This window comes from Melanerpes formicivorus, unplaced genomic scaffold (assembly GCF_026170545.1).
Source record: "Melanerpes formicivorus ecotype bairdi unplaced genomic scaffold, bMelFor1.0.p_v2 SCAF_6, whole genome shotgun sequence".
Taxonomy (NCBI): domain Eukaryota; kingdom Metazoa; phylum Chordata; class Aves; order Piciformes; family Picidae; genus Melanerpes; species Melanerpes formicivorus.
The window spans coordinates 9,730,245-9,748,930 of NW_027142358.1; the positions used below are offsets into that span (position 1 = coordinate 9,730,245).

Here is an 18,686-nt window from a genome sequence, read left to right on the forward strand (position 1 = left end):
CTGCAGTGCACAAATGCTCTGCATTGTTAAATTAAATTAGATTTAAATTGTTTATACTAATTCATTAGCCTCCCAAGTCAACCATCTCATTGCATGCTGCAGGAGTGCTTGCTTGCTTAATATTCTTTTTTTTAATACAGTATTTTTTCTGGCATTTATTCTTAGATAATCCAAATGCTTTCATTAGCAACATGTTCTATTCAAGGTATATATAAAAACAATACTCTATTTCTTCATAGTTCAAATACCTTTTACTTTTTGTAGTTGTATCCTTCATAGTCATGTTTAGAGTTCTCTGTATCTCCATGGAGCAGGGTAAGGAGGTGGGAAGAGAAGGGTAAGTGAATCTTAGTAGTGTGTAATATGAGTAAGATGAGAGTAAGGCAGGCAGGGTGGTATTATAGAATATGAAATAGTAAAGTCTTCCCACCCCTAGACTGTTCTTTTTGGGAGTCTGTCTGGGGGCAGGGGGCCAGTGTGCAGTGGTTAGGAGGTGGCCAGTATTGTACATGAATGTGGCAACTGTATTAGTAGTCTTTATATTCAAACAGCATAAAGTCATCCAAAAATGACTATTTTTTGTTTCTTTTTATTGTACTTCAGAAGTTGGACTTAAGATTTTACACAAATATATTCTCCACACCTTGCCCCTTAAAAAGCCTCCAAGACTTGACACAAACACTTATAAGAATAGTGGAATTATTTGCTCCTCTGTCAAATTTGCATTTCCCCTCAACCCTTTCTCCCACTGTAGGAGGTGGTGAACTGTTATGCACATAGCAAATAGATACACTGAAAGAGGTTTGAAGACCAAGGAGATAGTACAAAGTGAAATGAGGTTTTGAGAAGACTGTCCTTTTACCAGAACTTATAGGCCTGCTGAGGCCCAGTGACTCTCCAATACCAAGGACAGCTCAAACAACAATTACACAGTCAGTGAAAGCTGTTTGAGTCAGGAGAGACTCTGAACATTGACTTTTTTTCATAAAGGTCAATGAAGATACATGACGCAGGTACACATTAGTGTATAAGGAAGTCAACATCCTCTGCCTTATCTGTTGTGGAGTAAGGCTTGGGTGCACTGTTTTCTGTCTACTGCTCCTCTGTCCTTATCTAGCAAGTTGGGGAGCCTTGCAAAGCAGGAAGAGCAGTGTCCTGTTACTTGAGCTCTTTCTCATTGACCTAGGGCAAATGCACAAGACTGAAAAGCTAGGGCTTTCCCCTTTGAGGCAGAGGTATATTGATTTACTCAGGTATTTCACAGGAACACAGGATGTTAGGAGTTGGAGATGACCTCTGAAGAGCATTGAGTCCAACCACCTTGCCAGAGCCGGATCATACAATCTAGTGCAGGTCACACAGGAGCACGTCCAGGTGGGTCTTGAAAGTCTCCAGAGAAGGATACTCCACAACACCTCTGGGGAGCCTGTTCCAGTGCTCTGTAAAGCACTTTACTTACAGTAAAGTTCTTCCTCCTGTAGTTTACATCCATTGCCCTTGTCCTGTCACAGGGCACAAGTGAGAAGAGGCTGCCCCTTCCTTTTTGACACCCAGCCCACATATATTTATAAGCATTTACTAAATCCCCTCTGTCTTCTCTCCAGACTAAACAGCACCACATCTCTCAGCCTTTCCTCATAAGGCATGTGCCACAGTCCCTTAATCATCTTTGTAGCCCTCTTGAACTGGGGAGTCTGGATGCAGTATTCCAGGTGAGGTCTCACTAGGGCAGAGTAGAGGGGGAGGAAAACCTCCCCTCATCTGCTGAACACACTTCTCTTAATGCACGTCAGGATACTATTGGCCGTCTTGGCCACAAGGGCACACTGTGTGCATTTTGTCGGACAGCTATGAGATCCTGAGTCTTTGTGGAACTTTCAAAAGATTTTCCTCAAATCACTTGTAGGATTTGGTTGAATTGAAAGTGCTCCACTACCAGATCAAATTCTGATGTGGATTCCACACTGACCTTGGCTTGCTTTTGATTTTGCAGCTTCTAGGATCTACAGTGGGTTAATTCTTATGTACCTGTTACAAAGCTTTTATAATGTTGTAGTCTTTCCATGCTGTTTCCTTCTTGGTGCCAATATTTCAAGTTCTTCTCTTTTAAAGATATCCCTATCTACATCCCTAGCTGTAACCTCCTACTATGTAACAGAAAAATAGCACTTGTTCATATACTTGTTTATATACCTCTCTGAGGAAGCCCTGGTCCCTTGTCCTTTCTCATTATTATAAGATTATTTATACTACAGCAATAAGATGCCCTTTTTACAGGTGCTTGACATCTGCATTACTGTGTTCTCCTTCCTTTGTAGTGACCTTGCTTAGTTGCTCTTTGTTGCAGGGGTGTTTTTGCAGCTAGTTAGTAGGCTTTGTTGAGAACAACAGAAAGTAGTGTTTGTATTGAAACTGTTCAATTTCAATGTAAACAAAAAAAAAAAAATAGCATTGAAACTAGTGATGTTCAGAATGATCTTTGATAGCTGCTACTCCAGTGCCAAAGCTTAGCTAATTTAAAATACCTATTTCAGCCAGAGGTTTCTCTTGATTTGACCATGACCTGTTTTGTGGCTTCTAAAATGGAAGTACACAGTGAGAGTTGTGTAGCTACTGGATGACTTCTTCCTCTTCAAGCTCTTTTTTTTAAAAAAAATCCCTCAAAGCTACAGTTATTTCAACAAGAGTTGTTTTGTCTCCTGCTTGGTGAATTACTGATCCAGACCTCTAATGGAGTTGTGACTCCAGCCTAATTAGTTACTAAACTTAGCTGGCACTCACAAGCACACAAGGGTAATAGGCACAGGAAACAAATTGAAATGTGTTACTGTCTTTGTGTCTGAAACAACACCATTAAAAATGTCCATTTCTAGTTGGGATCTCAAATAACGAGAGATCTAAAGCTTCATCCAAATGATAGAGCACAGGATTGAAATAACTGATTTCACATAGTCTTACACTTGTGCCCTGTTTCCTGACTTGCTCCCCATTTGTAAAGTTGGAATAAAAATACTAACTTCTGTTACTCTTGAGAGTGGGAAGCTCAAAAACTAACTCTTCAGGGAGCTCTAAGCTTCAGTATCAGGTGTAGAATAGATTTTTATTTTTCAGAGAAAGACGTTAGGAAGGAAGTAGCTCTGAAAGGGTCTTTTGATGCCAACAGTAAAATGTGACAGAGCTTTCCAGCTGGTGACTTCCTTAGTGTTGCCACAGTTCCAACCCATAGGGCTGGAGGAAGGTTTGCAGTTTCTGAGAGTCTGGAGAACTTGAAATGACTGTGTTGCTAAGCAGTTAGCAGCATTTAATAGGGTAGTTCTGTTGTGTCCTCCTTTTCCTGGTATAAGCATTGTCACAAAGGAACAGCAGAAGAGACAGCCAAGCAGATAGCACTGGTCTCTAGGACATGACTGGACTAAAGTAGAGACCCTTCTGAGTATCAGTTCATGATGTTCTGTTTTTTGGTTGGTTTTTTTTCCCTCTAGCTTTGCTATCTCCTTACAGTCTTGTATTACCCTTGTGTCCTAGTGGACTGTTAAGGGCTGGTGCTGCAAATAAAGGGAAACAGGAGAGAAACTTCAAAGTTATGATCCACGCTGTAACTTAACCTTTTCTTTGTGAAAATGTTTCCCATTTCTTTTTCTTGCCCTGGGAAATACAGTGCTGGACTTGTGAAATTTGACCAGTGTGAGGCACAACTGCAATAGTTAAATATTGGTGAGTTCATCAATAAGCCTTATTTCTGTTACTACAATACAAATTTGCCTCAGGTTAGAAACAGACTGTCTCAAACCAGTTTCAAGTAGCTATTTGTCTGCATCATAAAACTGCCATTGAGTTTAACACAGAGCTTCATTGATGAAGAACCCCACATTTCTAAGATATGAACTTTCAGTGAGATGAAGGATGTCTGCCATGTGTGAATTTGCATTTATAATCTTTTAATAATGTGGCTATTGATTTTGCTTGTTCTAGCGAATGTCTGTAACAGTGAAATGGCAGTCATCTGCCTTTTTTTTTTTTTATTAATATCTAAAGCAGACTGGAAGAATTCTTCTGTTTAATGACTTCTGGCATTATTTAGAGAGGATAAAGTGGAGTGGTTGACAAAACTCACTATGCAGCAAGATTAAATAAAATAAATAAACATAAAATAACTGAAAAATACAGAATTAACCAGGTTGGAAAAGACCTTCGAGATCATCAAGTCCAACCTATCATCCAACACCATCTAATCAACTAAACCATGGCACTAAGTGCCTCATCCAGTCTCTTTTTAAACACTTCTGGAGATAGTGACTCCATCACCTCCCTGGGCAGTCCATTCCAATGGCCAATCACTTGTTCTGTGAAGAATTTCTTCCTAACATTTCTTCCTAAACCTCCCCTAGCACAGCCTGAGACACTGTCCTCTTGTTCTGACACAGGTTGCCTGGGAGAAGAGACTAACCCCCATCTGGCTACAACCACCCTTCAGGTAGTTGTAGGTGGCAGTAAGGTCTCCCCTGAGCCTCCTCCTCTCTAGACTAAGCAACTCCAGCTCCCTCAGCCTCTCCTCATAGGGCTTGTGCTTCAAACCCTTCCCCGTGCCCTTCTCTGGACACGTTCCAGCAAGTCAACATCCTTCCTAAACTGAGGGGCCCAGAACTGGACATGGTACTCAAGGTGTGGCCTAACCAGTGCGGAGTACTGGGGCAGAATGAATTCCTGCTGGCCACACTATTTCTGATGCAGGCCAGGATGCCACTGGCCTTCTTGGCCATCTGGGCACACTGCTGGCTCATGTTCAGCCTACTGTCAACCAGCACCCCCAGGTTCCTTTCTGCCTGGCCACTCTCCAACCACTCTGACCCCAGCGTGTAGCGCTGCTTGGGGTTGTTGTGGCCATTGTGTAGAACCCGACACTTAGATGTGTTAAATCTCATGCCATTGGACTTTTCCCCTCTGTCCAGCCTGTCAAGGTCCCTCTGCAGTGCTCTCCTACCCTCTAACAGATCAACTCCTGCCCTCAGCTTGTGTCATCTGCAAATTTGCTGATGGTGGACTCAATCCTCTCATCCAGATCATCAATAAAGATATTGAACAGGATAAAAAAAGTAACATGGAGTTCAAATAAAAGAACTGAAAAAGTGATACATAGTTGAATACTACCTTGAAGGGAAGGGGGAAATACATGATAGAGAATGAGAAGACACTGAAGTTCACGCTGCTGTTTTGTCATCTAGAACTTGTTCTTGTTTTTTACTATTATGGTAGGAGTGGAGTTTGCTGATCTCTCACCTGGGAGAGAATCTGAACTAGAAAAGGCTGAACACTGCCTGTCTCTTTGCTAGGATATGACAGCTGTCAACTTGCAGTTCTCAGTGGGTTATAGCTGATACATATTGTATAAAAAAAAGTCCAAGTGTTTCAAGAACCTTGAAAACTGTTTTACACAAAATGGTGTAACTAGTGCAAAGAGAAAAGCTAAAATGTAGTACTTGTTTTTTTTAAGTTAAATAGCTAAGATTCATATGGCATATTCCTATGAAATCTGGTAAGACAGTTGGATTGGTATACTGTATACATACAGTTATTTTATATGCATACAAATGCATGGATTGAAAAGCCAACTGAAACATACTGTTACAGGGAATAAAAAAAAGAAAGATTCAAGGTGTGTATATATATATAGAGAGAGAGTTTGGTCTTACTGAAGAAAACTAATCTGATGGTTTGATACTGCAGTGGCTCTCAATAGCTGATCATGACTGAGCTAGTGCTCAGGTCTCAGCTGTTGGTCCATCTCTAAATAGGAAAGCCTTCATCTTTCTCGCAAATCAAAACAACAGAAAGTATAAAGGAAATCTTGCCTTTGTCACTTCCCTAGTCTTTTACAGCAGTAGCTTTGAATGCTGTGAGGTTATCTTTACTGTTCTATTCTTTCGGTAGGTCTCAGTGCAGGAGGGAAAAAAGAAAACTTTTTGCTTGCTCTCCTAGAGGGGTTTGTGATTTTGTTTTTTATCTGATGGGGGAAATAAGTCTTTTGAAACACCTAGTGCCTTTTTTTGCTTGAGCTCTGTTTCCCTTAATTTCATGTAGCCTCCTCTTGAGACTAATTCTATCTAACAGCAGTAAGGCTTGTCATCAGAAAATGATAAGTTATCTCCTAGTGTAGTTGAAGCCATCCTTATTCAAACCTGTCTTTTCCTTCAGTGACAAAAATAATTTACTTTTGTTTGATTACCTGTGCCTCTACTGTGCTATAGAAGCAGACATCGAATTCTCCTGCTCTTGCTTCTACATCATTGGCCCAAATTGAGGTTCTATTCAGGAACTTAGTCCTGAGCAAGTTGCTTTATACAAGACGGGGGGGAGGGGGAAATAAAAAGACCCAGAAAACCCCCAAACAAACTAAATAAAACCCCTAGTAGCACCCTTCAGTTGCTTATATAAAGAGCTAACCAAAGAAAGTAGGCTGAGTTGTTTTCTTTTTTTGCAGCAGTCTTTTTTCCTTTTTGTATTTTTCTGTTTTTTAATGTATAGAATATCTTGAAGTTTGTAAATTGATTACCTCAAAAACCTATAGCTTGTGGCTCAGTTCTGAAGTTGGGCTTGCAAAGTTGTCATATTGGTCCTTTCTAGCTGGCTTTTTGAGCATATTGCTAATATTTTTACAGTTCTGCCTCGAAATATGAAATACAACTTCTCAGAGAGTTACTTCTCTTTTATCTTGAATAGTCTGTCTCTTAGGCAGAAAAATGCCCTCAGAAGGAATTACTGACTGTACAGGTTACTTGCTCAGTGAAAACAGAACATTTTAGTTTTTTCCTTAGTGAGCTATTAGATTCTTACAAGAAAGCGTTATTAAACCTAACATACATGTTTTCCTTAAATTGAGAAAGATTGTCCTCTGATGTAGAAAAGCATTTTTCATGTCAGCTTATTGGAGGATTTTGGTTTTGTGAGGGAAAGATTGGGATTGAGTAGAGGACTTGGTTTTCTGTTGTAGGACAGTTGGCTCTTCTGACAGTTGCAGTTTACTTCAACACAGCCTGATGAGCTGTGTTGGACAAGCTTGCAGATAGTTCCCATCATGAGCAAAAAACCTTGGTCAAAGAGGACAGGTAGTTTTCCCCTGTTGTGCTTGTGCAGTGGCATAAAACACGAGGCTCCTGAAAGATACACAAATGTTTTGGATCAGTCATTTTTCTTCATCCTCTTAGACATAAATTTTTCTGATTAGAATTGATACTTTCTCAGTTGTCTTCCTTAGTCTTGATAGAATTATCTTGCTACTTTCTGGTGCTAACTATTCAAACTCGTTTCTTTGGTGAACTAGCTGTTATGCTGGCTTTATTGGCAGACCTTAATTCTTTATTGCACTCTCCACTTATTTCCATAGAATGCCAAAAATGCTTTTGAAATGTAACCTTGAACCCTTAAAGCAAAATGAAAAGCTCCAGCAAAATTATTCCTTGTCATTACTTGATATCAATAGATTTTTCTTTCATTAATTTCATGTTTATTTCACATGGATATTCAGGTCACTAAAAGTCCATTATCATTGCTAGACTGGATCTGGAGACTTCATACTCCCTGGAACAATGACAAACAATTAATTGTACGAACTGAAAATAGAGCTGTTTTGCCAGTGCATGAGAACATTCATGAATACCAACTTCTCTTTGCAAAGTTTAGGAACTGACTGACACTGAAGTAGGTAGCAAGATGGATAATGTCCTAATCTCTAGATTAAAATTTTGAGACTAGTTCAGTTTTCACTATGAATTAGATGGTCATAGAGTTCTCTTACTAGGTTGCTTGAGGCTCCAGGATTATGACAAAAATGATTGTCACGCACATCATTCTCCTCAAGTTACAGCATCAAAAAAACCCAACCAACAAGCAAAATAACCACCCAAACAAACAACAAAAAAAAACCACCATAAAAACACATTAAAAAAAGGTAAAGCAGCAAATGTTTTGCATATCAGAATCCTGATGTCACTGACTCCTGGCATGGTAAAAGAATGGAGATGAGTTTATTTGACCGTAGTAGTCTTAACTGGAAGTGCTACACTTCAGTTTTATAGCTTCAAAATGTGGAATAAGCATCCCCCCAATACAGGATTATGCAAATTCATAGTTTACCTCAAAGATTGACAGACTTTACCTGTAGGCACCTTCTTTAGGCTTAAGATTTTAAACAAATAGCTTTAATAACTACAAATAACATTAAGATTTGTTCGTTGTACAGCAAATACAATATTTATAGAGTTGAGAGAAGACAGAGCTGGTCTGCTCAGCATGCTAATAACTTCTTTCTAGATTTCCTTGTTTCTATGCCTACAGGGAATAAATTCTGTTAGTTTAATTAAGTGATAAATGAATTACCTATGGCAGGTTACCTAAAAGTAGGGAGGTTAATGGCTGATAAAGCATAAGGAAAATTGTGACACGTGAAATTCAGTTTCTGAGGGAATTTTTGAAAAATTGCCTTGTTGAAGAGGCTTTAAAGATGTGCAACTTTTGCTATCTAACCTCTGAGATTTCCAGCAGTTCTATTGCAATGTACTTCCTTACCTGTCATAATTACATGTCTGCAGTCTTGCAGGAGAGGAGTCAGTTGGTGTGCTATCCACTAGTATTGGGGTGCTGATTTTTGAGTGAGCCTGAAAATGGGATGAAAGTGTAAGAAACCTGTTCTTAATTTGTGTCCTTACCCTGCAAATGCATGAGTCATTTCATGCACAAAGCCTGGTTCAAATTGAGTCAAGTTGCTGTGTATATTCATCTTTGCATTACTTCTTAATGTGAAATGAATGTTAACAGAGATGGCTGCCAGTGGCTCAAGCTACATCTCAGTCTTCACTACAGCAGTTAACAGCTTCTTGAAACTATACTGAGTTCTTTTTCTCTGTGTGCAGCTCTGAATTGACAATATTGCAATTCAAATTAATGAATGGTATAAATGCTGGTAGATTAGCCTGAACAGCCATTACCTGTGTTTTACATAGCCATATGGAACCCAAAACATATGGCTGATAAAATAGTGTTTGCAGGTAGCTGGGTGTATATTTTATGTTTTTTCTTTAGAACAAATATGTATCTCCTATCAAAGAAGATCTCAGTTAAAAAGAAAGAGTTGAATAGTTTTGTATGCAGAAGCTTAAGGAGGTGACAAGAAATAAGTCAAAAATTATGCACAAAGTTTACAAAAGTCTGAAAAAGCAGAAACCGTTCTTGCAAATCAGTCAAAACACAGAAACGCTGCCCAAGGTCTGCAATGACTGCAGATGATCAAGATGCAAAAGAATTTTTCAGACAAACAGTGCTAATACTTTTCATCTTGTAGGGCCTTCAGGAGGTTCTTTCATTGCAACTATTCCTTATGGGGAGTCACCAAAAATTTGACTCAAATAAGAATGTCAGAGTAGACTAGTGACCAAGAAGATGAAATTAGCAGTAAAGTAAATTTCCAGGAGCAGATGGTGAAACAGCATTCATAAAAGAAGCAATTACTTAGAGTAATGGTCTTTAGCCTGGAAGAGAATGCCCTGAGGGAGAAATTATGCTGGAAATCTGTGAAGTATGCCATGATTGGAGCCATGGAGTGAGGATTTACCAGCCCTCATAAATGAAGAAATAGCTGGCAACAATGAGATGAACACAAGTAGGCTCAGACAAGAGGAAATACTTCTTTGTTATGCAATAAGCAATTATTTCTGCAAATCTAGATGCAAAATATTATGTGTGGATAAAGCTTAGAAAAAGTAATGGAGATCAAACAGTTGTGATCTATTACAGACAAGAAGCCCACAACTACAGTATTGTCAGATTCAAGTGATGTACTAGAGTTCCTCACTTGGGGTCTCAAGAAGCCAAAAGACAGTAAAATGCAGGGAATAGATAACATTTAGTCATAGTATGTTATGCATGTTCTTTCAAAGTGCATTTGTATTTAGCTTGGTTCATATCTCCTTATGTTGTTGTAGCTTTGATTTTTAGATGATTGTTATCTATGAAGCCTTGGTTGTGTTTTGCAATGTAAACTGATCATGAGACTGTTGCCTAAGAACATATCAAAACTTGGAAGCTTTCAGTTAATTAAAAGGGAATTTTAGAGTTAAAGTACCTGCAAACTTCATCTGTGAGCAGATTATTTGACAAAATATGACCTACAGCTGCATTTTTGTGACCCTGCTTTTTTAGAAGTCCTTGGGAAAATAAGTTTTTAGACAAAGCTAAGTAGCAACTGTAACTGGAAGGGACAAACTGCAAATACAGCTTTGGTTTAAAGCATTGTTTTTCCAGCATTTACTACAATTCAAGCTAGAGTATTATGTTTTATGATTAGTCTACAGTGGTTTAGCACTTCTAGCACGTTCTGCAGACTAATAATTTACACATCCAAAGTGCCACATAAATAAAAAGCTAATATTTGGTATAGCACCTTCCAGTAATTACAATTATGCAGAAAAATGTCTAGTCCCCTTGTAATGAAGGAGAATATTAAAAATAATAGGCCTATTTCCCTTTCCTTTTGTCGCTGAAGAGTATTACTGTCTGACTTGGTTTTGCATAAAAATAGTGCACTTTAGAGTGAGTACATTGAAAAGGCTTAAGTAAATATTGAATGTTTTCTCCCAGTGGTAATTTTCTCAAGCATTATCTTGAATTTGTTTATAAAGCTGAGTTTTGTAACAACACTAAAGCTTTCATTTATGGACCCTATAAATGTTTTGAATTGTGAAAAGGTAGAAACATCTATATATGTGCAGCAATTTCAATAAAATAAGGAAAAAACTGCAAGATAAAATAAGGGTCAGATATGAAAGTCAAAACTAAGAGTTTTCTTACACTCTTCCCATAGCTTATGATTCAGTCAGAAAGATCTTGCAAAAAGTATTAGTTCTATTATGGTCTGTCTTTTTCAGTTCTGTTGAAGACCTACATTTCTGAACTCTGTGAAATCTCAATACAAAATGTAAATGGTCATTATTCATAATTGCAGTGTGCTAAATGCTTATGCAGCCACTATTCAAAAGCTCTTTTGTCAGCGTTTTTTCTGTAGTGCTTGTCTGCAAGTATGAGTTCCTATAGAATCTTAGCTCTTTAGCCCTGCCAAGCTCTGATACAACAGAGCCTCTGTCACACTCTGTGTAGGTTTGGAACTTTTACTTTCTCTCTTGATCTTTTAATTTGCAGATTTTAAATCCAGAATGAATCATTTCTATTTTCTGATTTCACTTCCTATAGTGTTAAATGGTCATAAAATGGTATGCAGTAAGCCAAATAACTTCTGATTGGAAGTGACAGAAACCTTTTTGATATATTTCACTCATAATATACAATTTTTAACATGATGACAGAAGCTGCCCTCTCCCTTGGTAAGTGCTTCTAGTACTTAGCCTGAACTTTTTAAAAGTAGGTAGTATCTTCACCATTTTAATTTTTGTGGGTTTGGGGGTTTTGTTTGTTTGTTCACTTTTGAGTCTTGTTTTTCCTTTGTGTCTTTGAAACCGTTCTGGTATTACTTGTGACTTTTCTAGAAAAATCTTTTCTTCATGTTGCCATTTTAAATTGTAAAGGGCACATTATTTCCATGATGACCTTCCCAGTGATGCATACAATTGTTAATTTTACCTTCAGTTCATATTACATTTGCAAACTTTTGGCTAAAAGTAATGAAGACCAAATCTGGAAAACCAGTTTCTAGATGTGACTTCCTCCCTCTCCTCCCATCCTTTTTCAAGCTGATACTATAGTGCAGTTTTGCCTGCACGGTCTGCATAATTATTCTAACAAGTTACATTTAGTATTTAACTTGAAAGTCTCTTTAGGAATTGTGAAGAGTTTGTTTTGATGCAGGTTTGTGGTTTTTTTTTTCTCTCATTTGGATCTTTCTTGAAATGCATGCTATTTACCAGGCCATTAATAGTATCCTGTAACACAGCTAGATTTTGAAAGGGTGAGCTTTTTCAGCAAGTAAGGAAAAATCTTCACTGAAAAAAAACCCTCTTAATTCTTTAAGAAAATTCCTAACACACAATATCAGTTTCTGCTCATCTTCCAGGAGAAAGAACGTTGTTTGCTGCCCTTTCCTGTTTGTTAATTTCCTTGTAACACACTAAAGCCCTTTAGCTTAATTGTGAGATTGATTTCATTGAACGAAGTTCTTTCTAGTGAGCATTAGGTATTTTTATACTTATGAATGTGCTTCATTTGTTGCATTTGCTACTTTGTTCTGCTTTATCATATAAAGTGAAATTTTATTCCTAAGCCTAAACAATGTGGTAAGGAGAAGCAAGTTTGATGCATAAACTTGGGGAACACCCCACCTAGTGGATGATCACAAATTCACTGTCTCATCACATAGGAGACTTAAGATTATGTTGAATAACTTACATATTAGCCATATTTACTGCCATCTCAGGAAATTGATTAAATACCTGATATTTTTTTTTCTTAATTTTTCTTGAGGGCAAAGTGACTGGAGGACTGAGAGAGGGTAAAGTTGAAATGGGGATTTACATCAAAGAAAAAGTTTTGAGTTGGAAAAGCTGTTGAAGTTCCCAATGAATGTTTTAACACATAAGTTAATGACAAGCTATGGTAATTTTAAATGGCCAAATTTTCACACTAGGGTAATTAAATCTTCTAAATTAAGCTGGTCTGGATGACAGAGGACAGAAAGTATAAGCAGAACAATGTTCTTTGGGGGGAGAAAAATAGCATTTTTCTGTATTTAGTATGGGATTGGCCTTTCCCTTGTAAAAGAAAAGATACAGTGAATTTATTTAAAACAGGACAGCAAAACTAAGGGATTGAAAGCCTGTATACTTGTATCTCACACTCTATGCTTTTAAAGGCAGCCCAGGAGATATGAGTTGTACTCTACCGTGAACAGAAATTAAGTGGAGATGGTGCTGATGAGGTAGCAAGTTGCTCTGCCCTTTCTGTTCCTGTGTCCTGTAATGTCCACATCAATCCACATGTGGATGAGGAAAATTTGTCAAAAGCCAAATTTTTTTGTTCCTTCAAAGTTAACTTCCTGATCTTTCTGTTCTGCTCTTGGAACTGGTGTTTGAGTTGTATTTAATGAGATTATATTCAAATATACTTTCTTATTCTTCTGTATTATAAGAAATACTTCATATAGATTTCCTACTGGGAGAAGTGTAGACAAACTGTTGTTCAATCTTATGCAGTGTTTATTTGGTACATTCTGTAAATCAAATCAGATGCTGAGGAATAACATCTTATAAAGAGGCTTAAATGTACAGGTAATGTCTAAAAGATAGCCTCAAAAGTTATGCTTGCAGAAGTATGTAAAATACTACTTTTGAACTGAGTAAAAAGAGGAGGAGGCAGGACAAGAAGTTTTTTTTCTATGTTCTAGTTCATTGAATTTCCCTGAAGTATTCTGTTTGCTAAATGACAACCAGGGGAAAAGAGGTATGTCAAGTTAACAATTAGGAGTAAAATATTTTTAATTCTTTTGAAAGGTTTGGGTTTTTCTTTTTTTTGTGTCTGTGTGGGAAGTTTAAGAAGCAGAAAACTTCTGAAGTGAACAGGTAGTGGCAAGTCTGATGCACTAGCAAAAGATTTTATAAAGTATCACAGTATCATTTAGGTTGGAAAGGACCTCGAGGATCATCGAGTCCAACCTATCAACACAGACCCCATGACTAGACCATGGCACCAAGTGCCACGTCCAATCTCCTCTTGAACACCTCCAGGGTCGATAACCACCTCCCTGGGCAACCCGTTCCAATGATGAATTACTCGCTCGGTGAAGAACTTCCTCCTCACCTCGAGTCTAAACCTCCCCTGGCGCAGCTTGAGACTGTGTCCCCTTGTTCTGGTGCTGGTTACCTGGGAGAAGAGGCCAACCCCTTCCTGGCTACAACCACCTTTCAGGTAGTTGTAGAGGGCAATGAGGTCACCCCTGAGCCTTCTCTTCTCCAGGCTAAACAATCCCAGCTCCCTCAGCCTCTCCTCATAGGGCTTGTGTTCAAGGCCTCTCACCAGCCTTGTTGCCCTTCTCTGGACACATTCAAGTGTTTCAATGTCCTTCTTAAACTGAGGGGCCCAGAACTGGACACAGTACTCAAGGTGCGGCCTAACCAAAGCAGAGTACAGGGGCACAATGACCTCCCTGCTCCTGCTGGCCACACTATTCCTAATGCAGGCCAGGATGCCATTGGCCCTCCTGGCCACCTGGGCACACTGTTGGCTCATATTCAGGTGGCTGTCGATCAGCACACCCAGGTCCCTCTCTGTTTGGGAGCTCTCCAGCCACTCTGACCCCAGCCTGTAGCTCTGCATGGGATTGCCGTAGCCAAAGTGCAGCACTCGGCACTTGGACTTGTTGAATGCCATCCCATTGGACTCTGCCCATCTGTCCAGTCGGTCGAGGTCCCTCTGCAGAGCCTTTCTACCCTCTAACTGACTAACATCTGCCCCTAACTTCATGTCATCTGCAAACTTGCTGATGACTGACTCTACCCCCTCATCCAGACCATCGATGAATATGTTAAAGAGGACAGGGCCCAGCACTGATCCCTGGGGGACACCACTGGTGACTGGCCTCCAGCTGGATGTGGCACCATTCACTACCACTCTCTGGGCCCGGCCCTTCAGCCAGTTCCTAACCCAGCACAGAGTGTAATGGTCCAATCCACGGGCTGACAGCTTAGTCAGCAGTTTGCTGTGGGGGACGGTGTCAAAGGCCTTGCTGAAGTCCAGGTAGACCACATCCACCAGGCGGGTCACCTGATCATAGAAGGAGATCAGGTTGGAGAGGCAGGACCTGCCCTTCCTAAATCCATGTTGGCTGGACCTGTGCCCTTGGCCATCCTTCAGGTGTGCAGTTATTGCCGCCAGGATAATCTGCTCCATCACTTTCCCTGGCACTGAGGTCAGGCTGACTGGCCTGTAGTTTCCAGGTTCCTCCATCCGACCCTTCTTGTGGATGGGGACCACATTGGCCAGTTTCCAGTCATCTGGGACCTCACCTGTGAGCCAGGACTGGAGGAAAATGATGGAGAGTGGCCTAGCCAGCACATCCGCCAGCTCTCTCAGCACCCTAGGGTGGATCCCATCCGGTCCCATGGACTTGTGAATATCCAAGTGGCTCAGCTGGTCCCGAACTAATTCCTCATGGATTTCCGGAGCATTACACTGCTCCCCGACCCCATTGCCCAGCTCAGGAGGCCACTCGTCCTGAACTCCTGCCTTGCTGTTAAATATTGAGGCAAAGAAGGTGTTCAGGACCTCAGCCTTTTCCTCGACTTCAGTCACCGTGTTCCCCTCCAGGTCCACTAGGGAGTGCAGGTTCTTCCTGCCCTTCTTCTTATTGTTAATATATTTATAAAAATGCTTTTTATTATCTTTGACTGTGATGGCCAGCTTCAGTTCAGTCATTGGTTGACTTCCATTTTTGTTGGAGGTGGCAAACATGGAGTATTTCCATAAAATAGTTTCATAAGCATCTTCAGAGACAAGTGATACTGTGCTGTATTGTTTCTGCTTCCATTCTTTGTGGTTGATAGCACAAAAAGTACTTCTGGAAGTAAAAGTATTTGTGAAACTGCTTTTTTAGTTTTTCTTACCTGCCCCCCTCCAGCTAAGAGAAATGCCACTTCAGTTTCCCAGCATCCTTCCAACTTAAATATTACTTGCACACACACAGGGGACTGAGTTTTATATTTAACTGTAGCTAATGAACAATTGTAATAATGATTATTGGTGAGGAAGAAAAATAACCCCATAGGGTTGTTTATTTTTGCTTGCAACAAGCATATCACCCAAAGCAGGACTGAAACCCATTTTGTTCCTCCTCTTTATATTAAGCCACCTTTCCATTAAACTGTTACCTTGTAAGGTAGAAATGAAAACAATATAAGCACTGTTCCTTGTGTTCTCAGAGCTTTTTTTGGCAGGAGAAAAGAGAATTGGCAGCATTTTTATGTCTTTTTTTAAACTTCATGCAGGCACACGTCTATTCTTTGGGTGCTACATTGAAAGCAGCAATAGAATATATAGTACAACCTGAGACAGAAGAAGAATTTGGGCAAGATCTGCATGCTCTGCTGGAACAAATGCAAGAAGAGAATCCTGAAAATAGGCCAGATATTGAGGTAAAATAGCCCTAAGTATTTTTCTGTTTAGAAAGCGAGAAAAATATTTCTATATGTGTGCTCATTAGTAGAGAGATTGCCTTTATACATAATATGCTCTGATTTTGTAGGAAAGGGGAAGAACGGCCCCTTAGAGCTGTATGAGGTCTCATCACTGTTATGTAGGAACACTTACAGAGGAAACAGATGCATTTGGAAAGGCAGCTCTCTTCTACTTCCTGGCCAGTGACAAGTTTTTAAGACAAGTCTATTGTTAATTGTGTGGGATACCAGTGCTAATGCCATCAAATGATGCTAAGGCTACAGATTAGAGATGTGTAGTACTTTTTCTTCTCTGATCTGATACTGATTGCTTTCTCTAATTGGGAATGGTGCTTTCTAGATATTTGTCTTTTGCAGTTTTTAAAAGACTCAGGATTTACTTTTAATGTAATTTCAGTAATAAAAGCATTAATCATCCTGCCTGTGTCACTCAATTTAAGTGAATGACTGGCTGTTTAAATATAATCCTCACTGTGGCTTTTTCCATTTTCAGTATGTTATTCATAAAGGATAACATCTAACATTACTAATTTTTATCTGTTGTTCTTAGTGCTCTAGCTGTGGGGCTAGAACTGTGTTAAATAATTACATGATAGACCATGGTAAAAATGAGAAACAAATGAGAAACTAATTCAACCATGTAACAGAAACACACAGTATAATGAACAGTGCAGGAAAGACCTACAATGTAGTATCCTAAAAATTCACATGTACTCTGTGAGTTAACATGGTTCACTGTAGCCAAAAGTCACAAAGTGTTCATTATTAAATAAATACTTAACACTCATTTTCTCTAGAGCATCTTGTCATTATGTGAAGAAAAACTGAAGATTGCTTCAAGTAATATCTGTCAAAGCTTGTCTGCTGTTGGAAGAAGGGTTCTTTCAATTGAGTCATTTGGTGCTTCTCAAGGTAACCTTTACAGTGCCTAGAACTTCAGATTGCCTGAAAATCTAATGATTTTTAAAATACTATCTTTGTGTACTTTCCTGTTATACATAGTAAAATATATCCAACAGTAGTTATTAGACATTTATGGTTTGGGAGCGGGGAGCAGGAGACATACAACTGTTAATGAACATAATTAATAGAGTTAGTGTACTTTAGTATTAGCAATTACTTGTCCAAAAATAATCCATTTGGCATACTGAAGATATGTAACAGCAGTGGCAGAAGCAGAAATAACAAAAGTAACTAAGAAAGTTTAGAAGGTTTAAGTACACATTTAATATAACAAGCATCTGTTTTTTGCATCTAGATGTCTGTGATAACATGTGGAAGGGAAGAATGTGTCAGAAAAGTTTGGGATCTAAAATATGTTCAAATGAGAAAAACAACATAGCAGGTGATCCATCTGCAGTGGAAGATGTGACAGCTACCTGTCATAAGGACTCCTCTGTAGTTTCTATGGTGACTGGCAGAGAAAGTACTTTAAAGGAAATGCAAATTGATTTGGACAATGAGAAAACTCGACATTCTCAACTTGGAACTCAAGCTAAAAAGAACAGAGAAGAGGACAAACATGCAGTGTATACTGACAGTTTTGCTAGTGTGGCTTTGGATATAAAATCATGTGTTACTGACCTGGAGAGAGATGGCATTTTTAGGAAAGGTTCTTTGAGAAAAATTAAAACCTTTCCAAAGCTACCACTTGAACCTACAGATACAAATAACTTTTTTGCATCTCTAACCAACAGTGGACCACTAGCTAGGAAAAATCACTTGCTAACACAGGAGTCACTACCTCTAGAAAATAATAATGAGGTTGCTTTTTCAAAGGAAAATCTTAATTCTTTTGCCGTTAGTAGTCCACCAAAAATAGAACCAAAGAGTCACCAGGTTAATGATCTTCATGTTGAAGCTCCGTGTGTGTGCACACAGGTGTCTGGCATGAATCTAGAAGAACATATGTCTCTTATTAATGCTAAAAAGATAGGTTTTGCTTCATCTGACCACAGAGAAGACTGTTCTGATGCTACCTCTGAAATGTCAAATACATCTGGTATGCTAAAAGGCCCAAATGAATCAATTGCTGAAGCAAATAAACTAGACAATTATGTGGTGTTGGAAGACTCTTCTGAAACTTCTCAAGGGTCAAATGAAAATTCTTTACCACGTTTTAACAAGATGGCTTCATTGTTAACAACAAAACCCACTGGGAACAGATATGGATCAAACCTAATTAGGTCTCCAGAATTAAGCAACGGTGCAATGAGCGCAAACAATAACGAAGATAATCTTTGTGGAGGCAGAGGGTCAGAAATCAAAAGTAATGAGCAGGTAGTAAAAATAAAGTCTTCATTATATAGTTGCTGTAGTCACTTATGTGGAGATGAAATTACTTAAATACTGTGATTTCTCCCCCCATCCCCTTTAGCATCCCCTTGCTAGTCTGCACATTCTAAGAGTCAATATTGGAATCATGGTAATCCTTTCTTCCTTGTTGAAAGTAAAGTACTACAGTGAGATTTATGCTATTGCAAAATCAACTTTCATTTCAGCTTTGTTGGGGTTTTTTGG

General features: G+C 39.0%; 1 protein-coding gene across 3 annotated transcripts in view; it reads left to right on the plus strand.

Annotated features, from left to right (window-relative positions):
* KNDC1 (kinase non-catalytic C-lobe domain containing 1) overlaps positions 1-18,686 on the plus strand; it is a 58,928-nt gene that overhangs the window by 6,781 nt on the left and 33,461 nt on the right. For all 3 annotated transcript variants that reach the window (XM_068139608.1, XM_068139610.1, XM_068139611.1), the window contains exons 4-6: positions 15,978-16,124; positions 16,964-17,078; positions 17,425-18,446. In XM_068139608.1, the coding sequence (XP_067995709.1) occupies positions 15,978-16,124; positions 16,964-17,078; positions 17,425-18,446 (1,284 nt within the window). The remainder of the gene's footprint in view (positions 1-15,977; positions 16,125-16,963; positions 17,079-17,424; positions 18,447-18,686) is intronic.